This window comes from Sinohyriopsis cumingii, chromosome 1 (genome assembly GCF_028554795.1).
Source record: "Sinohyriopsis cumingii isolate HCF-2022 chromosome 1, ASM2855479v2, whole genome shotgun sequence".
Taxonomy (NCBI): domain Eukaryota; kingdom Metazoa; phylum Mollusca; class Bivalvia; order Unionida; family Unionidae; genus Sinohyriopsis; species Sinohyriopsis cumingii.
Genome location: NC_142961.1, coordinates 83,907,321 through 83,932,052, shown reverse-complemented (window position 1 = coordinate 83,932,052; position 24,732 = coordinate 83,907,321). Strand labels below are relative to the sequence as shown.

Genomic DNA, 24,732 nt, shown 5'->3' with positions numbered 1-24,732 from the left:
CCGGTGTGACTTCTGATCGCATGATTGCAAAGACTGCAAAAGTGAATAATCCTTTCGTGACAGGATTTTAACATTTTTAAAAATAGGCTCTTGTTCGCCATAAGATATCTGGAGAACACATTATAACCTAAAACATTATTTCACAACAAAGAAATCAGTAAACTTGCAGAGACAAATGCGTTATTTGGATTACAAAGTCAGCGGGTCACTGCAGATTTTGTTGGTTTTTGACTTTTACTGCAATAAAAGAAAGATCTTAAAGTTCAAGTGTAACTTATTAGAAAGAAGATGAATCAGTATCCTCCTTGATATTTGGATAAATGTGTTCTAGGACGAAGTACAATGAAACCTATGATAGTACATATTTGACGAAAGGCAGTAAATTAACTCCCATTTGGTTAAAAAGATTTATTTGGCTTTTTGTATTGGCTTATATGTAATGTGTTGGGCTATAATATTGTTGAGGAGACTGTTAAAAGTACGACTTTAAAAGAAAAATGAAATAATAAAATTATTCTTTGAATGGACAATGCATTTGTTTGTTAACTGTGCATGTTGGTGTATTTGTATGTTTAGAGAAAGAGAGAGAGAGAGTGTATGTTGTGCAAGTTGCAATATCCTATTTCAAGCTGAAAAAGTACGAGTCTTATGAAAATTTGTCAGTACATTTCTGACCCCCACATTTTTTATTTGACCCCAGTTTTGACACCTAGGGGTTTTTTTTACCCTCAATTTTACACCCCTGGGGGATGCACTGTAAAAAAATAACAGTATAAGATGTGTGAATGTAAAGTAGAGACCATGTTTAAATCTTGGGAGAAACTAATTTAAAAATACTAATGTTTTGTTCTTTTAAGCGTGATAACTTTGTAGTCTCAAAAAATACAGAGAAACAAGCACAGAACATTGAGTATTTGAGAGTGAACATTCCATGCTTTCGTTTCCAATGTAACATTGTCACACTAAGGCCTTTCATTAGAACAGAGTTCTTGTTAGTAATGGATTCTAATTCATTATATCATAGATCTTGTTATAAAGCAAGTATGGTAATGCATTCAATGTGTTGGTTGTTTTTATAAGGGGAGTATAGTAATGGATTCTACTTAATTAAATGGTTGTAAAATTATATGTATCATGTATTTCATTTAAAAGGCAGTCTCACATAGAGTGGTGTACTTAACGGATCCTGTGTACAGTTTTATAATTGGGAAGTGTTCTGTCATGTACTTCATTTATAAGGTAGTCTCACTGTAGGATGGTATACTTGATCACAATATGTTGTTTGAGTCAGATTTTTGTTGCAGCTTTATGGTGTTAATAATCTGAATAAGGTGGAATTCAAGCATTCCAGGACATTATTTAGAAGAGTTATGTCCCTTAATTGTTTCTCCTTTTTTTCTTCCGTCTTTTGATTTTTCAGCATTACTTTACTGAGGATTGATAGAGTTCAGTCCTGTTTGGAATACAGCTTTATAATGATGGGTCCTTGAATTAGACTGATCACTGATTTTATCATGGTAAACAACAAGAATGAGGTAATTGGCAGTTTGCAATCAGCAAAATGTTCAGATAGGTCACGTTGACTGACTTGAACTGGAAATATGACGGGACTATCATTGATCGTTCTTTCATCATTGAAATGTTATTTTTTTAAATGTTTTCCCAGTTTGTTATCATGTGTGTTTCTTTTATTTTTAACTTCTATCTTTTTGCATATTTTTATCTATTTGCAGATGTGTTATTTAATTTCACAATGTAAAGAAATATTTCAAAGAGTGAATTCACTTGTAAGACACATTTTCTGGGCATATTTTAAAATTCATGTAAGAAATACTTAAGGTCTAAGATTTTTGAGAACCCAGCAGTTTTATGAAAAATAGCGATTTTTGTTAGTTCTTGTTTCTAGAATTCAATTAAACCATCTGTAATACTAAAATTTGCAAGTGTGCTGCAGTGCTTTGCTCCTCCATTTCAAAAACGGCACAAATTTCTGTTTCTCTTTTAACCATTCATGACCACTCTGGTGGCCTAATTGGTTAGAATATCCACCTCGGATGAGTGAGGTTGTGGGTTCAAACCCTGGCAGAGTCATACTCAAGACTTATAAAATGGTACTAACAGCTGCCTTGTTTGGCACTCAGCATTAAGAGTTAGCATTAGGACTGGTTGGCCTGGTGTCAGGATAATGTGACTGGGTGGCACATGATGCTACATAACTGTAGCATGATGTCCCAGTGCTTAACATTGCTATAAACTGCCACACTGCAAACATCATAGATATATAACTGAAAAATTGTTAAAGCTATGTTAAAAAGCCAAATCACCCCCCCCACACACACACACACAGAGAATTATCATTGCTGATTTTCATTTCAGATTGTGTTGTTTGACAGTATGCTATATGTCATCACACCTGGTTTGATAATGCAGTTTAGTATAGTACCAGTCTTTGAGCAGTCTTCAGTTGTGTAGAGGTACTTAGCTTTGTCTGTGATACAGAATGCTGGGTAATGCTTCCTTTCAGGGAGCAAAACTGTTTTCTTAAAACATTAGTGTGAACCCTGTACAAACTTATGATACAGACAGTTTGACTCCAGAAGACAGTTATCAGATCTTTGAGAAGTTATCAAAGAGCACAAAAACTACCTGAAGGCACTTTCAGTTACATATCTGTTTGGGTACTTTTATTAAGTACTTATGATGGAAATATGTCAGAATATCCAGAGCTATCCTGATTGCACAAAATGTGCTATAATAAAACTGAGACTGAGACAAATATGCCAACTAGATTGGCCTAATTCCTTCAAATTAAAGTATTTTCTGTACTTTGAATGCATTAAAAAATTTCTTTATATGTTGTTCCATTTATACTGCCTGTCAATCTCTTCATGATTCCTATATTTGGGGAGGGTGCAGGGAACTTGTCCATTTAAAATGACTTATTTTAGCATAGTAACTCATTTTAGTCACAACATACAACTGAATCTTTTTAATAATAGTATGTAAATATACAATTCACTATTGCATTGAGAAGAAAAGTTGTGTACATTGTATTTGTATATATAAAAAACCTTTATTCCTTTAATAGTCAACATGCACCAAATGTATATTATTCAGTTTGGTTAATTCACCAGAAAGGCAATCTTATGAGTAGTGTAATTCACTAGAAAGGCAATCTTACTATGAGTAGTGTAATTCACTAGAATGGTAATCTTATGAGTAGTGTAATTCACTAGAAAGGCAGTCTTATTATGTGTAGTGTAATTCACTAGAATGCACTCTTACTATGTGTAGTGTAATTCACTAGAAAGGTGATCTTACTATGAATAGTGTAATTCACTAGAAAGGCAATCTTATGCACAGTGTAATTCACTAGAATGCAATCTTATGAGTAGTGTAATTGACTATAAAGGCAGTCTGTTATGAGTATTGTAATTAACTAAAAGACACTTTATATTATCCCTTTTGATGTGGCTAGAAAGGTTTGAACTTTCTTAGAAAATGTCAAAATATGACAGATTTTAATTACTGGTAAGAAGCGCTGTTCATGTTCAGTTAAGATGGGACATATATGAGAAGTTGGTAGTAATCATTCTGGACAAACTTTGTCACTTTTTTATCAGTTTACAAATAAGAAAGTTATTGCTAAAAACATGAAAAACAAAGTTGGGCCCAGTTTCAGTTGTCAGTGACCTTGAGGCAGGATATGGATAAGGAGACTGGATCTGAGGAGGCAGTGTTGATTCAAGGAATGGGAAAGTGGGGCCCCGAACTCCTTTACCAGGTCCAAATGTTGGTTATTTATACAAGCAGAGGTCACAAATATCCTTACCTGTTTGTTGTTTATTCAAGAATATTCAAACACATACATCATTAGTTTCCCCATTACTGTGGTTTTTGTTCTATTATTTGAATTCCTCGTGTATGATGCTTCAATAATGCTTACCCACTATAATTTATTTTGTACATTTTTGAGGCTCCATTTTCTTCTTTTCTGTACATAAGTTTGGAATTAAATACAGCAGTGGTTTTGCTTAAGTTTAAATCTTTTCCTTACATTTCTATCCGTAGTCACTGAGCAAGTGTTTTCAGCTGTTGCCCAAGAGTATCAGGATCTGTAAGTCAGTTCTGTCAGCCAGTGAAACAAATCATCTTAAGCTTTCTTTGGCAATGAATGGATTCTCTTCTGTAAGCCAACTTGAGACATGCTTGATTTCAGTCAGTGTAAAATCAATATAATGATCTTGTATCTTTTATTTGTGAGGTTTTTTAAGTGCACACTATGGTACCATAAAGTCAACTTACTTTGCCTCCCAAAAATAAGTGTAAATGTCACAGCCAAAAATAAAAGTCTTTAATCATGAATAACATAAAAATGCAGATACTTGCTTTGCTGCAGATTTTCAGCTTTAAATTGCCATTCACTACAGATCTTTTAATTATACATGAGATATAATAATGTTTCACTGTGCATTCATTACTTATACTATTTCTTCCTATGATAAGACCATGTGACAAACCTAATAAATTTCTTAAACGGTAGAGGGTACATGGTCATATCAGTCACTGATATATCCTTATTAATATTTGTCCAAATTTGTAAGAAAATGGGGGGGGGTATCATCAGTTTATTAAGAGCCTATGTTTCCGTCTTTATTTGATGATAAGCCCCAATTCATTTTTTCACAAAAAATTGGTAACTGCCATCTATACTCACTTATAAGTTAAGTCCTATGGCAAATTACGCAAACCCATATGCATCAGGTGCATAATGCTAAGATAGATAAGACTGTCTGTTGTTTGTAGTTTGACCTGGCTTATAAGCGAGTATATGTGGTATTTGCACTGCTCTGGTGGCCTAGTGGTTAGATTGTCCACCTCGAATGCAGGAGGTCGTGGGTTCGATCCCTGGCCGAGTCATATCAAAGACTTATAAAAATGGTACTAATGGCTGCCTTGCTTGGCACTCAGCATTAAGAGGATAGTGTTAGGACTGGTTGGCTGGTTTCAGGATAATGTAATTGGGTGGGACATGATGCTACATGTCTGCGGCGTGATGCCCCAGTGCTAGACATCACTATAAGCCGTCACACTGCAGATATTATAGTGATATGACTGATTTTTTTTATAGCTACATTAAAAATCCAAATCACACCCATCCACATATGGTATTTACAAATGATATGTCAGATAATAAAAGCAACATTTTGACATATTTATTAGGCTGGTCACTTGGTCTTCTCAAGAGGACAAAATGATCTTTTCTTTCATCTTGATCCTCAAATTGGCTAGGAGGCAAGTACTAAAGTTAACTCTCTTCAGATGTCTCAGGCTAGCATATAATTGAAATCCCAATAAAACCCTGTCACAATTCAAATTAATTTAATGGCTAAGTCAATTCAGAAAATGTTCAACTGGTCTGTTAAAATGAACAAATTAAAATTCATTTGTATTTCTTATGAAAGGAGAAACAGAAGAGTTCTTTGTTAAAGATCTTTCATGGCACTTTTGTGGGCATTTCTGCATTTTTACAAGAATTGCTGCCTTCAGTTCCCAAATTGTGAAAAGTTCATTTTTAAAAAGATTTTTTTAATGCATTGCCATATTCTGTATGAGACAATTCATCTAATTAGGATTATTATCTTCCATTCTAATCCTAGAATTAGATGTTTGCTTATTCCAGTAGACCTCTTTAACAATTTTGGATGAAAAAAGTACTGGTAGCATAAATTTGAGATTTGAATTGAAAAGGGGCAAGAGAGGGAAAAAAGAAGTCGAATCTTCACCCTTCACATGCATGGTTAGAATAGTCAATCAAAAATGATTTTTTCTGCACTTTGCAACCCAACTTAATGAAAACCTCAGATATGTTTTGATGCATTCAGAAGTAACTCCAAATATTAAAGAAAAAGTAACATTCATTTCAGGCAAAAATGAAAAGCATCTCCAGGGAAAAATGAGTTCATTCCTCAGGTATAAAGTTCAAATATCCTACCACCAGGTTATCTAAATACTTTCACTGCAGGCTCATAAGTTCATAGATTACATTGTCTTCTATTATTTTTTTTAAATATCTAAAATGCAGTATTGCAAAACAGAACTGAAATCATTACAAAGTGTTTGCTTAAATTGGTGTTTTAATATAGAATATCTTACCTAGGGATTTACAAACCCACTTGCCTGACTCCCTGGACAAGCTTAAATTTGGGTTCAGGCGTGCTCAGATTTGCAATTCACTTATCCAGCAAATTGAGAGAGGGATACAGGATACAAGAAATGTTATTGAATGTCAATGTTCTGGGTAAAATACAGTAACTCTGTGTGAGCTGATATACTGAGAAGGGGTCTTGTTTAGTTTCCAGTGCTTTATGTTATGCAAACCATATTTTGAGTTGCTGTTTAGTCAAAAGTTAATGTGCCTTCCTCAATTCATTATTAGCAAGTGATGATCACTCCTGATTGTCACAATGATGCTGAATAGGCTAGCTTATCAATACCAGAAAATAATGCTATCAGGTTATCTTGCCAAACCTTGAAATTCCAAAACAAGGTGATCACTACTGTGAGTTTTATAAACAATCAAAATGTCAAAACAATTTAGAAGTATAGAGGATTGACAGTGTTTAACTGTCAAACTAGCCACATTCCTAATGGGACTATGACATAAGCTAGACCTGGTAATAACTAGTATCATGCCTCTGTGGGCTATAAATCACTAACTGGACTAAAGTCATTTAACAAGCATTCTTAAGGCCATTTACCACTGACTCTCACTTAACAGATGTCACATCTTAATTATTGAAATAAATTAATGAAATCCACTTAATGTCTTAACTACATGTGTGCCAACTAGCATTTCATTGGCATAACATTTCCAGACATACTGTAGTAAAGTCAGTTCCTAGCCTACATGATTCATATAATTTAAGACAGATACATTTTCACCCATTCTTGCAATTGGTATCAGAAGTAGTGCATGAAATTCCTCAAATACATGATTTCTATTACATACAAATGAGTAAATTCATATCAAGAAATATTGTATGACATTCTTAGAATACATGAGTTATATAAGATTCAAGACAAACGAATGCGAACAGTTGACTTTTTGAACTCAATTAAAATTGCTGTATTAATTTAAAACAAACAAATAATTACAGACTTACATCATTGACTAAATCATATGCAATTGAGACAAACCTTGTGGTTTTCAGGACTTGATTTTCCTATGCAGCTGAATCTCTGTTTCTTTAAGTTATGTGTCCCTCATTTTCAAGACACTCATCCCAAGAAGAATTTTATCAAGAAAGTACTCATTACTAATCTAGGAGTCAACTTAGACTGATGAACATTTCTGGAGAGTATACTCAAAACATTGAATTTTGTCTTAGACCCCCCCCCCTTTTTCTTTTTGCTTAGCCAATCAGCATTAACTTTATCTAACTGCCAAAAATTAACCCATACCTATTCGTTTTAGTAACACCTAATATTTCCTAGCTTTCTGTCTGACCGTTATCCCAAAGGATTCTAATTAAAAATCACTCATGCTCTGAACCAGGGAGGTTAAACCATCGCATACTAGTGATTTATTTTGGGAATAGCTCATTGGTTCTGAAAGTGTGCAGTGGCATTGGGTGGGTGGGGGGGTGGTGGCAAGTATATTATTATTATTATTATTATTATTATTATTATTATTGATATTATACATTGATATCAGCATTAGTATATTTTTGTAATGATACAGTATACTAAATTCATATCTGTACTTTTGCAGGAATATTCTAATACATATTGCATTTTACATATTTTTTATGCATATGCATAATTTGCAACATTGCTTTGTTTTTGTTTTGGTCGTATTTAATGGCACTTTAACACATTATTGGATATATCATACTTAGGAAATTGGAGTTATCATCTGTACTCGCTTATAAGTTGAGTCAGACTGCAAATATCAAAGATCTTGATCTGCTGAAGCATAATGCATCTGCAGATTAGGGTCTATGCTGTTTGTTCTACTGATTACTCCTAACAAACTGCACAGATCCAGATCTGCCAGCACATTATATGCTGGCAGATCTGGGTCTGTGCAGTTTGCTGTTTGACTCATATATGGTATGTTATGTACCACGCCCAAGAACACACTGAGACAGTCACCTGGGCTGGCCTGGGTAGGTACTGCAGCCCATGACCTTTGGATTTTGAGTTTGACACTTCCAATTGAACCATCTTCACTAGCCAAAGTTCCGATATGTTAACCCTATCTCCATCTTGGTGGATCCATCAGCTATTTTAGTGGTTTCATCATAGCAACATCTACTGATTTCCCGAGTTGCCTCCCTTGGTATGGAATGCCAACCAACCAATAGCATGTAACAGCTGTGCAATGTACATAGGCCGAAAGTGGTGGAGGCAATTGCAAGTTTTGCATTGAAATTATGACTACATAATGGAGAGAAACCATTACACGGTCCAGCAGCAGAAAATTGCTTATTTATGAGTCCATTCCAGTTGTTGTGTGCTCCCCTTGTCTCGATCATGTAGGAACTGTATTCAAATTTGAATAGTTTGATTTGAATTGGATGTTCTTGATGATGCAACTGAACTTCAATGGGTCCCTCAGTTAAATGATTAATATATTCTGGTAATGCTATCAACTCTGACGCATACTTACATACTGCTACATTGGGCTATTAGAGCATCTGCCTTGGATGCAGGAGGTCGCGGGTTCAAGCCTGGGCCAAGTCATACCAAAGACTTATAAAAATGGTAATAACAGGTGCCTCACTTGGCACCCATCATTAAGAGGTTAGTGTTATGACTGATGGGCCTGGTACCAGGATAATGTGACTGGGTGGGAAATAATGCTACATGTGTGTGTGTGTGTATGTATGTCTTCTGATATATTCAGTTTAAGAATAGACCTGCATTTATTACATTGACTCTTACATTAATTAATTCTTCTGAATTTCAAAGTTCATTAAGACTTTTAAAATGTGTAATTTACATGCATGTGAAGTCATTCCAGATTGACTTTGTAGGGATTTGATTTTTTTATATTCTCAGTTGTCATTTCACCAAAATGGGACCCAGGGTTAACAGGGTATCCTTCATACAGTGGTTAGTCAACCCATCTTTATGGCCTCTTTGCTTTTATCTTCTTGTAATTATATGATCACTATTCCAAGTCAGTGAAGCAGATACCAGTATATCATTCTATTTAGTCAGTGTAGTGTGGTCTGATCCAAGAGTTCAAGAGATGAGGTGGTAACATTCCTTGGTTTGTAGGGACTTGGTCCAATCTGTGTTGTACCATACATGACCATATAAAAAACTGACCCAGTTAGTTGCATGGAACTAACCCTCCATTGGAGTGGGGTGGGGGTGGGATGACCCACTGAATGTTATAGATAGCTTTTCTTTAAACAAGCACAATTTCAGTACATTGTTCATTCATCAGTTCATACAGAAGCATGCATCTCTAACAAGATTTTGTATAATGGACACTATAATCAATAATAATGCAAGATATGCATTTAAAATTGAAGTATTTTGGGGTAAATACTTCCCAACAGGACCCTGATGTTGGCCTTATTTTACCAGGTTACACCGAAATATTTGATCTTGCACTTTTTTGGCATGAAGTGTGGATCAGAGTTTTGTGTAGACTTGGATTGGTGGCAGTGTAGTTCTATAGTCTGACTCCTGCAGTTGAATGCCTATGGTACTATCAGTAGTGTGTTCCACCAAGCATTCAGTTCTGTGTGCTTTGTGTGTAGTCAGGGAGAAAAAGCCAGTTATCAAGCCCACAAGATTTATGGCCACTTTATTACCCCCTCTTTGTGGATGAAATCATTGGAAAAGCCCCAAGCTAACTTCCATCTCGTTCCCCATGAATCAATAGACAGAACTGGTTTGAGGAAAATGACAGAAACATCTCTTACCAGCTAGACTGAATGAATATCATTTGCATTTTACCTGAATGTATAATGGGACATATTTACATATATATCCATATCATGTCAGTCTCCATAACCAGCCTGAATTAAGACAGAATAGAACAAGTGCACACATTAACAAAACTTCATGTCATGTGCATTACCATTTTGTTGATGTCCTAAGTGAAGGTGGACACAATGTAAATTTTGTGCCAGTTCCTTTCTTTAATAAAAATACAGATTTGACATGGCTTTATATAGCTACATTACCATTCAGTAATTTTCTGAAAATCCATCCATTCACTGAACATGCTTTTGATGTCTGACAATTTTAATGCTACTCAATTGTCATTTTAACAGATACCAGTATATTAGCAATTTTCTATGAGAAATTTCCTTTGATGTGTAAGGTTAGTGATTTTTCTGCCTAAAGCATGAATTAAAAATGTGTACTGCAGTAATAAACTTATTAACAGTCTGCATTGAAAATGAAGCAAGAATTGATTTTCTGTTGGTGCAGTACATTATCAGACTGATAGAGAGTGATTATTATGCACTATGGAAATATTCATCACACCTAATATATTCTTAGTGATGCATTTAATAATTGCAAAAAAATATATATCAATGGCTTGCACATGTTTAGAAAGTTTTACCCCCTGTTTGTGCCTCAGATATCAGAGCTCTCTTTTGGCTTTGACTTGTCTCCACTTACGATAAGAATAGTTGTGCTTTTGCTTACTTTTTAAAGTAGGATGTCATATTTACTTTCGTAGATATTGTTTGTGAATCCTTTATAGACCTGCACCATCCTTACAAGCCAATGTCTCAGTATGTTTCTTCAGCTTATAAATTTGTTTTGCATAAGTGTTTGATTGTCACCCTTAGACAGAAGTATTGGTGTTTTATTATTTCCTTCAGATTGTCTGTTGATTGCAATATTTATATGCAGTCATTTGTTGCAGTTGTTCTGAGTTGAAGGCAACTTTATTTTTATCTTTAAGTTTCATATAACTCTGCTAGATATTAAATGCATAGTCAGTAAGGGGACCTTGTCTGAGAAAGCATCTATTTGTACTTGTTTGCTTGGCAGTGGAAGGCAGTTGTTTTTTCTTGTGTTCTGTTAATGCAGAATAATTTTTCTCCATCTGATGATGTCCAGAATGATCAGGTCTGCTATCTCCGGACTTGGAATTTTAAAAAAAAGAATCACTATTGAGGAGAGGGAAGTGGTTCCTGCTGTGTATAAAGAACATTAGGACTGCAACCTCATCTACTTTATCACTTATGGTTGAGAGCAGTCTGCCATGGGACTGCTACTCTAGCATAAAAATCTGAAAAACTAATCAGCATCTAAGCAACAACATGAAGTCATTCCTTTAGGCCAGATAGGGCCTACCATATAGTTCCATATTTCAGTTCAGACAACTAATTAAACAAATAGACTGGAAACGGGTACAGAAGACCTTGGATCTAGACTATAAAGGATATCTAAGATCTAGATGGAGTTTGTTTTGGAGACTGTGCTAAAGCTATTATGGGTGAGATTATTATAGACTTAATTTTGTAGCCTCATCTGGTCCATATATAAAAAAAACAATAATGTTAAAAATTCAACTGAATGTGCAGACATCATGCAATTTACTTGCAAGCCCTAACTGTTCCTTTGAAAATTACTCTTATATTTAGAAAATTTTCTTTTTATTTGCTGGACGAAGGTGGGGTTGGACAATTTCACCTCTAAATTCAAAGTTCTAGAATAGATCTACCCTGGTGGCTGGTGTGAGCTACTTGGCCAGGAATGAGAGGTTTCACTAGCTTTTGCTAACATTGTCATTGATTAGCTGAGCTTGTTACCTCTGGAAGCCATATTTCAATTAAACTTGGAATTTGAACTTGTATCATCAAGATCTCATATGAGTTGGTAATGAGTGTGAACCACGAACATGAATGGGGTGATCTTGTATCTGATTTGCTGAGCTTGTTTCCACTCAGGAAGACATATCATGAATGTGAAATCTCTATTGATCAGATTTGGTAAATAGGCCTATGTCATTGAGATGTCTTTATTGATCAGATTTGGTAAATAGGCCTGTGTCTTCAGGATGTCTGTATTGATCAGACTTGGTAAATAGGCCTGTGTCATCAAGATGTTTGTATTGATCAGACTTGGTGAATAGGTCTATGTCATCAAGATGTTTGTATTGATCAGACTTGGTAAATAGGTCTGTGTCATCAAGATGTTTGTATTGATCATATTTGGTAAGTAGGTCTATGTCATCAAGATGTTTGTATTGATCAGACTTGGTGAATAGGTCTGTGTCATCAAGATGTTTGTATTGATCAGACTTGGTAAATAGGTCTATGTCATCAAGATGTTTGTATTGATCAGACATGGTAGATAGGCCTATGTCATCGATATGTCTGTATTGATCAGACTTGGTAAATAGGTCTGTGTCATCAAGATGTTTGTATTGATCAGACTTGGTAAATAGGTCTGTGTCATCAAGATGTTTGTATTGATCAGACTTGGTGAATAGGTCTATGTCATCAAGATGTTTGTATTGATCAGACTTGGTAAATAGGTCTGTGTCATCAAGATGTTTGTATTGATCAGACTTGGTGAATAGGTCTATGTCATCAAGATGTATGTATTGATCAGACTTGGTGAATAGGTCTGTGTCATCTAGATGTCTGTATTGACCAGACTTGGTAAATAGACCTTTGTCATCTAGATGTCTGTATTGATCAGACTTGGTAAATAGGTCTATGTCATCTAGATGTCTGTATTGATCAGACTTGGTAAATAGGTCTATGTCATCAAGATGTTTGTATTGATCAGACTTGGTAAATAGGTCTGTGTCATCAAGATGTTTGTATTGATCAGACTTGGTGAATAGGTCTATGTCATCAAGATGTTTGTATTGATCAGACTTGGTAAATAGGTCTATGTCATCAAGATGTTTGTATTGATCATATTTGGTAAGTAGGTCTATGTCATCAAGATGTTTGTATTGATCAGACTTGGTGAATAGGTCTGTGTCATCAAGATGTTTGTATTGATCAGACTTGGTAAATAGGTCTATGTCATCAAGATGTTTGTATTGATCAGACATGGTAGATAGGCCTATGTCATCGATATGTCTGTATTGATCAGACATGGAAGCTAGGCCTTTGTCAGCAAGATGTCCATATTGATCAGATTTTTTGATTTATTGATGTCATGAAAACACTCGTAAACTCATTGCCATCGAAAGATTCTTCTCATTTTCACCTGAAATGTGGTTAGAAATTGCATTTTGAGATTTTGCCTGAATGTAAAGGACACAAACAGATGTTTCCAGCCGATTTTCATTTAACCAGATCGTTAGAGCTATTAAAGGCATTGTTTTCAATTGATCATTTATAGTACACTTGTGCACAATGGTGAAAATTGGAATTCTTGTTTGTTTTTGCCTACTGGACTGATGATTTTTATGTCTTGGCCCCATTTTATTCCAACTATGAAACTTATTCTACTGTTTGCAAAGGTTCATTAGTCCACATGCAATTCAGATGGTCTGAATTAGATCCAGGGGCAAAATGTCTAAAATCTGGACACATTTTCCAGTATCATAACACATAATTTTTGGCCTGAAAAAAAACAATGGGTCTCAAAAATTCATGTTTTTCTTGTTGCTGCATGTATACAAAACAGAAAATCGACAATATTTGATTTGATTGTACATCTTTACACTTTTCTATAATACTACTGTATTAGTATATCATAAAAGATGTTGACATTACAGAGTTCAGAAGTAGGGTACTGCTTCATAATGCTTAAAGGTGGCATATGGGGTTAATGAGTTAACAAAGTTTTTGTATTGATTGTGCTGCCTAAGGCTTAGCATTGCAGCTGGAACACATCATTTTGCAGGACACGACAACTCAAATCAAACAGTGTTTACTCCATTACCATTTGAGACTCATCTGTAATGTGTATTTTGGCTTTGGCTTTGTTCTATAGAGAGTGAGTACTATAAAAATTATGAGATACAATAGATAGTTGAAAGCTGTTGGATTTGGTTAGAAAACCTGGTTTGTAGTTTGGTTGGTTGGTTGGTTGGTTTAAATGCACTTTGAACACATTTTTTACTATATCATGCACATAAAGTGGGATCTGTGTGCCTTTCTCAAGGATACATGCCAAGACAGCTGATTATGCTGGCCTGGGCAGGTATCAAACCTGCGACCGTTGGGTTATAAATTTGATTCTCTACCAACTCATCTAACACAACTTTTCTCATGCAGTTATTAACAGATGGGTTTTGTAGTCAAAGAGATTGTATGTTCTGTCATAGAACTTTGTTCCTGATTGTTCAAAGGAAACAGAAAGTAATTCTAAATTCCCAGATGCATTTGGTAAAAACATTTTGGATCAAAAACATTAGCATCAGAAGCCTTCTTCAAAGAGTTTACTCTGTGAGACTGGTGCACATTTTCCTCAGTTTAATCTTGTTTACTTTGTGCAAGAACGATGTTGTTAAATGAGTTTCGACTTGACAGGTTCATAGGAAGTACAGAAACTATCTTCATTGCCAGAACTAGTCTGGACATTTCTCATTGTGTGCTAAAAAGAATTTTCATTTGTTTTTTTATTGTCCACCTTTTACAGTTACTAAACTTTGTGGATGCCTAGCCAGTATAGAAACAAAATGTATTGATTTCATGGTTAAAAGGTCTAAGGTTAACCTTAATGTCTGAGAGAAGAAAAGCACAATAACTTAAGTTATACAGTTACCAAACTTTTCTGGATGGCTTGTGCATGGGGTAAGAAAGAACCATATATATTTGGGGTCAAAAGGTCAAAATTCCATGACAATGTGACTGAAGAAAAAATGGTTTCTGCATTAGTTCTGCATTTTATACCCAGACCAAACTTTGTAGATGCAAATGGGGTATGGAAGAACTCATTCCAAGTAAAAATATGGTTTTTACATGATAAGATTAATTATACTGCACATACTTATACCAAATTTTTGGCTGGCTTACATGTTGGTTTAGGAAGAAACCTATCAATTTTTGGGTCCAGAGGTCAAGGTCTTTGTGATTGAAAGAAGAAAAGTGGTTTCTGCACATCAGTGTTAGTTATCTGCACAGAGAACTATTAAACAGGGGAGGCATATAATGTGCCATTCATAGTACCCATGTTAATGTGAGTAAATACCCCCCTGGTTTCAAGCATGAGGGTCAATGCACATTAGGCAGGTAGAGTTGGAGTACATGTAAGTGGGGATAAGGTTACTGTAATAGTTTTTAGCCCATACAGCAGTGAAAATCATCACTGGCTTTCATTCATCAACATCCATCATTTTTATTGCCAGTGCTCAAGCAGCAATAAAAAAAAAAATGGAGTGTTGATTGCCATACTCATCCTAATGAAAGTTCTGAAATTCAGAACTGTTTTTTACTTTTCACTTTACTCACAGTGACATGTTAAACTGACCCCAGTACAAATCAGTCACTTTATTAAAGCAAGTACCTGCCACAAATTGACATCTTTTTGCTTTTTTTCTTCCATACCTTTTGTAATGCTTAGTCTAATTCATTGTTTGGTTTTAGTTTAGTGATTGTACTTTATATATTGTTGTTGTTGAGTTTTGAAGATGATCATCACATGACTAAGTGGTCCGGTTTATGCAAACACATGATTGATCAGGCCATTGTGAGCACTGAACTGTTTGTATCTGACTGGATGAAAGGCTATGCTGCTTGGGCTTGTTTTTAGGACATGCTGCAGTTCCTAATTTAAGCTGCTTGCACTTCTGCACACCTGAACAATTCTCTTCAGCTCATTGTCTGTAGCTCCAGTATGGTTGAGGTGAAATGATCACGTGCAAGATCTTCTCAAGACTCGGGGGGTGGGGGTGGTCAGTGTTAAATTATTTTAAGGATGAGTTGAGGGAATCTTTGAAATGTTTCTTCTGACCTCCCTGAGATTGCTTTCCCTCTTTTAGTTCCCTGTAAAAAGAATCTGGTAATCGCTTGTCTGACATCTTGGTGATATCACCTGCCTGTCTTATCATCAGCCGTGCATGGATGCTTTGAATGCCTGCCCATATGAGAACCTCTTTATCTCAGACCTTGTCCTACCATCTTATCTTCATCACTTTCCCCATGTGAAAATGATGCCTCTGCACTCCCCAACTTTCCTTCAGAAAGCACCTGTAAAAATCATGCCTCTGCACTCCTACACTTTCCTCAAGAACCCCATGTGATATTGATACCTCAGCAATCCCCCATTTTCCTCAGGAAGCTCATGTGAAAATGATACCTTTGCACTCCCGTACTTTCAAGCTGATGTGAAAATGGTACTTCTGCACTCCCACGTATTTGCATGTCCTTTGCTAAAGGCCAAACATGCTTTGGCAATTCTGGTGCTGGTTTTGTAATCAGTGTGGACTGCATTTGACAGTTTATTGCCAAGGTAGGTGAACTTGTCCACGGCCTGGAGGGTTTGGCTATTGGCATTGATGGCTCAAGATAAGGCTTTTCTGGTGCAGGTTGTTGCATCATTTCTGTCTTCTTGATGCCGATTGTGAAACCAAAAGTGTCATAAGCTGAAGAGAAATATCCATACTCTGTTGTATGTCAGAGTCAGATTTTTCATTTAGGAAGCTGTTTTTAGAAAATAGAAGATCTTGAACTGTCAACTCATGTAACTTTGTCTTTGCCAGTTGTTTCCTCATATTGAACTGATTGCCATCTGTCCAGTATCAGTTGTCAAACCCAGTATCATAGTCATGGATGGCATCTTTAAACATGGCATAGAACATCATGCTGAAGAGGGTAGGTGCCAGCATGCAGCGTTGCTCGGTTTGTGATGCTGAAGTTAATCATAGACAATCAGTATTAAAACTTATTCAGTTGCATCAGCAGGCAACTGCTTCTTTTTTTACAAACGTAATTATAATAATGCATGGAACATAATTGGTATCAATAATGTTTGTCTGTGTGGCATCTTTCCAAAAAGTCAGGATACACTGTACTATTTTCTGAATTGTTTGCTTGTTAAAATATATTGATTCATAAGAACTTCATCTGTAACTCTAGGTAACAATAATGGTTGAGATCTACTACATCAAGGTGCTTTTAAGTTGAGTCATGCATTGATGCAGAAACAGCAAGTTGATTCAACGATTTGGAATAATTACACTGGACAACAAATTTTTACAAAAGTCATGTTACTGAAATAAAATTAGTCAATTCTTATCAATTTTTATGTGCTGAACACGAATATGACAGTCAAATTGCAAAATTGGCTCTAGTTTTTTTGTAATCTGCAAGAAATTAATGTTTACATAACGAAATGCATTCCAATAGTAAAAGGTCAACTGTAATAGCCTACCTATAAAAAATCAAGTCATTGACTACATCTTAGATTTCTTCGCCTGTCTCTTGTACAGCTGTTCGGGAGCATCTCTGAGGAGTGTCCAGCAGTAGTCAGCCAGCATTGTAGTGGACCATTTTCCCTGGTATCTTTGTTCCATTGTTGCGATATCTTGATGAAAACGTTCGCCGTGTTCATCACTAACAATACCACAGTTGCTAGGAAAGAAATCCAAATGGGAATGAAGGAAGTGAATCTTTAGAGACATATTGCAGCCAAGTTTCTTATACTTCATCAACATGTCTTCTACTAGTTCCTTATAGTTTTCTGCCCTAACATTTCCGAGGAAGTTTGTAGAAACTAGGCGAAAAGCATTCCATGCTTGTTTCGCGTCACCTTCCAGCAAGTTGTTGAACCGGTCATCTTTGAAAAGCTCTCGAATCTGAGGACCCACAAAAACTCCCTCTTTAATCTTTGCTTCGCTGAGTCGAGGGAATTTTTCATGCAGGTATCGGAATGCTGGCAAAGTCCGGTCAATGGCTTTCACGAAGTTCTTCATCAAACCTAGTTTGATGTGAAGGGGTGGTAGCAAGATTTTCTGAGCCTCAACCAGAGCTGGGTGTTGGATATTCTTCTCTCCAATGGCTACATTCTGCCTGTGAGTCCATTCCTTCCTCATGTAGTGCATTTCCCTTGCTCGGCTATCCCACTCGCATAAGAAACACATGTATTTTGTATATCCTTGCTGCAGTCCCATTAAAAGGGCAACTACCTTCAAATCACCACAGAGGTGCCAGCTGTACTTGTTATACTCAATGGAATTCAGTAGCTGCCTTAAGTTATCGTATGTCTCTTTCATGTGGACAGCATACGCTACTGGAATAGATGGAAGAATGTTTCCATTGTGCAAAAGCACAGCCTTGAGACTCAGTTTCGAAGAGTCCACAAATAGTCTCCATTCTTGTGGGTCATGAGTGATTTTTAAAGCATTCATGAGGCCCTCAATATCGGAACAGAATATCAGATTACTTTCCTTTCTGAAGAAAGGCTCCAATTGCTGGTGGCGCTTTCGATATGCAGTAATTGTGACATCTTCTTCTAGAAGATTCCATTGTTGGAGTCTTGATCCTAGCAATTCTGCCTTGTTCTTTGATAAGTCCAAATCACGAATCAGGTCATTTAGTTCTTCCTGTGTTATTCTGTGTGGGGTTGATGATGCACCACAGTGAAAATCTGGATCACTGCATGCTGATGGACCAGGAGAAGAACAGGTCGACTCACCTTTGTCTTCGTCAGATGAATCAAGAGAATATTCTGCTGGAGGTTCTGGAATAGGAAGTCCCTCACCATGTGGAACTGGTCTCAATGCAGACGGAATGTTTGGGTAGACTATTCTCGACTTCTTTCGCTTCGTTATTCCGCCGGAAAGAGGAGGAACCAAGCAGAAGTAACAGTCATTTAGGTGGTTGCTTGGCTCTCTCCACACCATTGGGACTGCAAACGGCATTGATGACCTTTTGCAATTCAACCACTGTGAAAGCTGTGTTGTACATGTAGCACAGCATATATGCGGAGCCCAAGGCTTGTCTTGGTCACCAACCTTGCATCCGAAGTAAAGATGATATGCCTTCTTCACTTGAGAATTGATACTTTTCTTCTGGTTGGCAAATGTCACTTCCCCACAAATATAGCAAAAATTGTCCGCGGTATTAACACACTTTCGAGGCATTACTGTTCTTTATTGTACGTAAATGGATAAAATAATAAGTTTTATGTAACAGTAGCTTGAACTGTCTCGCACAACGTCTAAAATATTTTAAATGCTGAACCTATCTGATTGGGCTTTATATAGTACACTGCTTACGTCAGCTTCAGCAGCCGCCTGGCATTAGTATAATAGGCCTACACATGTATAGTACACTGCTGACGTCAACTTACTTCAGCAGCCGCATGGCATTAGTATTGCATTGCATCAGAAAATGATGCAATCAACTGTGGATGATGTGAGCATGAGGCCGCAATTAAAAATATCTTTGTTTCCCCTTACCCTACCCAACAATTTGAAGTTGGGTAGGTAGGTAGGCTAATAATTTTTTTTTCTCATGAAATTCATGACACTATAAACTGACACATAGGAAACAGAAAAACGATAAATTCAACTTTAATAATAATACTGAAATACAGTAACTCATGAACTGAAATACAGTAACTTGTGAACAAGTTTAAAATGTTTTATAGACTAGATTAGTTTTTGATAAGGGCTATTCCAATAAAAATACTCCCTGCAGGCATTGGCCAGGGTACCAATTTAACAGATTTACTCAAATTTTGAAACATATTAAATGAGAGTAATTTCAATGAAATATAAAGATACACATGTAAAGGTGCAAGAAGTGTTTTTTTCCGAGTTTTTGAGGAGTGTTGGGTTAAGGTAGATATTTGCTGGAATAACCCTTAGTATTTTTTCTGACTAGGTCAAATGTATAAAAATGTTTTAAAATAATTAATAAAAGTATTTTAAAAGTCTTGAGTATTCTTTCTGACTAGTATCATTGGGTTCAATATATAATGAGACTTAACATATTTGCAAGACCTGTCAAAATGCACAAATATAAAGTTAGACATTGAATAGTGTCTCAAATATGCAGAAACATGTCAATAAAGTAATGTCAGAACACTAAATACATGTAGAAATCTAACTAACAAAAAAGAAACAAACAATGCAAAACATCATTTTAAATGTCACTAAGAGCTGCTGGTTAGTTTTTAACTGGGTTTCGTTTTGGAATGTCCTTTCCAGATGCTAAACATTGCTGGCACACTGGTAGAACAGTACGGAATCTTCCAGTCATTTCCTGGGATTTTTCTGCTCCTATGGCTCCACAATGAGCACAAATATCTGGTCTGCCAATGTTGCTGGCATAGTATGGGAATTCAATGTGTACAGCACAAGACAATTGTAGTCTTACAAACACTTTTCCCTGTAGGATGTCTCCTAAAATATATTAAATAGAACACCAATTATCCAAAATTGAACTTTAATGTCCGAAGGTGACTAGACATGATACACAACAAATAGCATATAGAACCTGAAACTAAATCTGTAAATAATTATCTTTATAAACACAGAGAAACTAGTATAAAAAGATAAATGAGCAACTTGGACTTCACTAAAAATTGGGAGCATGGACCAGGAAACAGGAATACTTGTAAAATAATATTCACATTAAAATTTTAGTGCAATGGCTAGTACTAAGAGAAAATCACAGTTAAAAAAAGCAATATCTGACATGAAAGAGCATTAAAAACTATCTGGGCTCTCTGACAGTGTCAGACATGATTCTAAATCAAGGTAAGAGTCAAACCGCATTCAGTATGTGAAGAGTGTATAGGTATATTTTTGAATAAAGTATTAAGGACTTGGATAAAAGTATAAAATATTAAATCATTAGAACTTACCATCAGGTGTGATAACAGAACCACAAGTATAGTCGTATTTCTCCAAAGTATGTGTCAAAGCTCTCTGGTCTCTTGCTGTTAGTTTCGTCTTAGCGTATATGCATCGTGGTTTTAGACACTCACAGCAGTTAACAGTTTGTCTAACATTCTGTCCCACAAGAATACTGTTTTTACAACCCTGTAAAAAGAAACATAAATATCATCACTTGTGTTTTAAGTGTTGTGTAGTGACATGCCCTCTATTTTGTAACTTATTATGTTACAAGGGGTTCTATTAAAGTTGCAGTTTCTTGAATAACTTTTTTATATACATGCGTTGTTATTATTGCACAATTTATAACTGTTAAATCAATACTTTATAAAACTTCTATATTTTAATAAGATTTATGAACATCCTTACCTGTTGTTCTTGTGCCACAGCAGCTACAGTTTGCTTTAAACTAGACGGCCTGTCCTTATCTGTAGTTTCTTTACCAAGCAGTTCATCAAATGGCTTGTAATGCTGTCCAGTTATGTCTAATATGGGGTCTGGTAACCACGCCCATTCCCTCTCTGGAGTAGGACAGCAACCCTCATCATGACATCTTCTGATCTGAAAGGAGTAATGGCGTTCACGGCAGTGATCAGCTGTAATAAAATACCAAGAGACATGAAAATCTTTTATTTAATAGAAAGGGCTGACATGCAGGGACATTTAACACATCACTTTTGAAAATGAGCCAATAAGTTTAAACTAAGGACTAAATTATGTTTGAGTTATGTTTCATATGAAGAAAAAATGAGAAAATGCACAATGAACGGGTTCCTGGCATAATGTTTAAGAGTAGTGCCCTGGGCCATTAAATTAATATTTCAAAATAATTCCTGTCGACTTACAAAGACAATTTGTATGCAATGTTATTCTATTTTTAAAATTTGTGTATATCTGTAAATAAATCATGATTTATCTGTCAATGTTGAGTTTTTATAATGTAGAAGTCTAACAAATCGGGAGAGCTGCATGTCCACTTTCAGTTTGGAATTATAAAATGCTCTGACACTCACCCTTGAAATTACGGACAGACTGACAAGATATTGCAACTTCAACCCTGGCACTTTCTGAGTGTCGCAAGCAATAAAAATGTTCTGTAGATCTCTGTACTTACCAATAAATTTTTTCAGCTGTGTTGCATGGCTAAGTTGCTGCTGTTGATACTTTCCAACTTTGATGGCAGGGTCTGTAAGGGTCACTTCAGCTTCAGCCATTTCAACATCAGCATCCTCTGCTGCTTTAAATACTTTGAAAGACTTTTCCTTAAGTTGGACTCTCTCTGTTCTTGAGGACAGGGTTTTGATCATAGGTTGAACTGACTGTAGCCATTCTGTTTTAATTTGATTGTTTTTTCCAGCTTTTGTTCTGATTTCATTCATACTTCCGCATGTTTTCAGAATTGTTTCTACATCAGATGAGGCAAGCTCTCGTGCAAGTGCAGTGTTTTGGAAGGCAATGTTGAGAAGTGACATAATCCGCTCAGCCGGATTAGTCCAAGAGTGACCTGGTGCAGTTCTGCAGGCAACTAAGAATTCTAACCGGAGTCTTCTGAATAAAACAATCAATGACAACTTTACTGCTCCATATGTGACCCGATGGTCAGGACCACCATCTGTGTACATAAATAAAGCTGGTTTGTTCTCATTTTTAGCTTTCAGAATAGTTTCAAGCTCTACTATGTGACGGAAGGGGGTGCTTGCCTGGAAGATACTATCTTTGAATGTAACCGAGACTTGTCCCCTGTAGAATGTTTCTGTTGCATCACCTGGAATATCTACATCAAGTACGACAGAAGGAGTAAGTGAGCCTTTGCTCTGCACATCATGATCAAGACAGGAAAGTACTGAATTCATCGGAACTATGGATTTCTTCCCTCTTACCCCTGTTGAGGTGAAGAGATCAGGTTCTCCAAAGTCCAGCTTAGACTTGTCGTCCATACACACAAAATTACTAATGTCTCTAAATTGTGTTGCATATGCTCTACAATATTTAAAAAGAGCTGAACAGTAGTGATCATCTTGGTGTTGTGCATGAAGTTGCCTGGTCTGTACTTTCAATCTAATAGGTACTCTACCTTTGTATAACTTGGCTACATTTTGATGTGCATTTTTTGGAACAAATGCTAGTAGGACTGATGACTCACTGGGAATATTGGTTCCTTCTGGTACTTTACTTTTCACCTGCTCTATCATATCCCTAACAGACAAAAAACGTGAAATATGCTCTGTATTGTGTCTCCTCTCATCTGCAGCAACCATGTCCTGAATCTCCTTTTCAAGGGTCTGAAAAAATACATCGAAAGTGTCATTAGGTCTACCCTTATTTAAGTGACGTAAATCTACCACAAGATCAGGATCAATCCCCAAAACAGAAAGACGTACTCGGTTATCTATTTCCTTATTTTGATCTGCTGAAGCATCATTTGTAAAGGTTGTGTAGATAGACCGCAAAATGCGTGGAGGTATAATGGTTCCAGCAATATTTCCGTAAGCATTGAAGAACTCCTGTCTCATTTGTCTTGTGTGATATTCAGGCAGTTTACTGCGTAAGCTGTGCAAAACTTGGTTGTCTCTCATAAACATTTCCGAAGAAGACATCCCATCTTCAGGAATTCTCCAGATAAAAGAAATCGCCCCAATCCCTCCACCAGGGTCGTACCTTAACATATGTACTGGTATGGTCAGACAAAGTTTCTCAAAATATCTAAATCGTTGTTCTGGCCCTTTAAATGGTTCATTTAAATGCAAATCTTCATCAAAGAAGAGAGGTTGAAACATTGCCATCTGAGATACCTGACCATCCAATCGACTGTAACATGGTAGGATTTCATCTGGTCTCGGACGTTATGTAATGGAGAGATTGGAATCAATCTGACGAACTGGATTCATTTGTAATTGTCGTGATATCTGTTTTTCATTTGCTTTTTCTAAATAATCTGCATAAGACTGTAAACATCCAGTTAAGGTTTCAATGTCACCTCTTATGGTCCAATGCTGTGTAAAAGGTCTTGAGATTAGCCTGAATAAATACTGGACTTGTAACTTCATATCTTTTGCAGTAAGCTGTGGACGTTTTTGCTTCTTTCTTTTATAATCATTAGCACCATCAAACTTTAAAAACCTGTAAAAAAAGGTAAGTTACAACAAAATTACTGAACAAGGATAATCAATCTCTGACAAATGTCACGGAAAAGTAAAGTAAGCAAAATGGAGGTTACTACATGTACATAATGGAGAAATTGACAACCGCAATGGTCCTGACTTTGTACAGGCTTAAATGAAACCGTGGAAGGTTGGACCAGATTTTATGGTGCTATAAAACCACCCTCTTCCATCGCAATATTAGGGTTGGGTAGCAACACAAAAGAAATAAAAAAGTCAAGTGTTCAACCAATTTTTTAAATCTTATGACATTGAACCTTTATTTTAATCAGCTTACCAAATATTAAAAAGTCTATGTCATATTTTCCTTTAACGTGAGATAGTATTGCTTGCTCAGTTTTATCATTGAAAATCAAAAAAAAAAAAACTATGGACATTAAGACACTTACTATATTAAATTTCTCTAGAATTATGTGTTGCAGGAATGTTTGTAATAAATATACATTGAATAAAGATTAATCTTTTACTTCAATTTAATATTATCAAAGATAAACACCTCTCCGGGATGTGCTTGATTCTTGTCAGGTGGGCCGCTCTCTCTTCTATTGTGGACATGTTGCCACTTATGTACCACAAAGCATTTACTAGCACCAGGACTTGTTCAGATATACTCTGGTGGGACATGCTTCCAGGAAATTTGTCTCCACATTCTATCATATCTTTGACTATGCCCTTAAACAACTCATCTTTAGCTGAAAAAAATGGAATAAAAAAAACCTTTCACTGAGATGGAATGGCCAGCTTTACTGATAGATAATATTAAATGAGATATGA

At 36.0% G+C, this 24,732-nt stretch overlaps 3 protein-coding genes across 3 annotated transcripts in view; 1 reads left to right on the top strand and 2 right to left on the bottom strand.

The window, feature by feature from the left end:
• LOC149807252 (VWFA and cache domain-containing protein 1-like) overlaps positions 1-24,732 on the top strand; it is a 133,919-nt gene that overhangs the window by 26,368 nt on the left and 82,819 nt on the right. The gene's annotated exons all lie outside the window — the stretch shown is intronic.
• LOC149807254 (uncharacterized) lies at positions 19,453-23,627 on the bottom strand. Its single transcript, XM_089964048.1, has 4 exons — positions 21,912-23,627; positions 21,167-21,393; positions 20,767-20,944; positions 19,453-20,302 (listed from the first exon to the last, which is right to left on the bottom strand). Exons 1-4 carry the CDS (start codon positions 23,578-23,580, stop codon positions 20,067-20,069), a joined length of 2,310 nt encoding a protein of 769 aa, XP_089820174.1. The 5' UTR covers positions 23,581-23,627; the 3' UTR covers positions 19,453-20,066.
• On the bottom strand, positions 23,641-24,624 carry LOC149807253 (uncharacterized). Its single transcript, XM_089964055.1, has 2 exons — positions 24,455-24,624; positions 23,641-23,917 (listed from the first exon to the last, which is right to left on the bottom strand). The coding sequence occupies exons 1-2, from the start codon at positions 24,613-24,615 to the stop codon at positions 23,641-23,643; spliced, it is 438 nt and encodes a 145-aa protein (XP_089820181.1). The 5' UTR covers positions 24,616-24,624.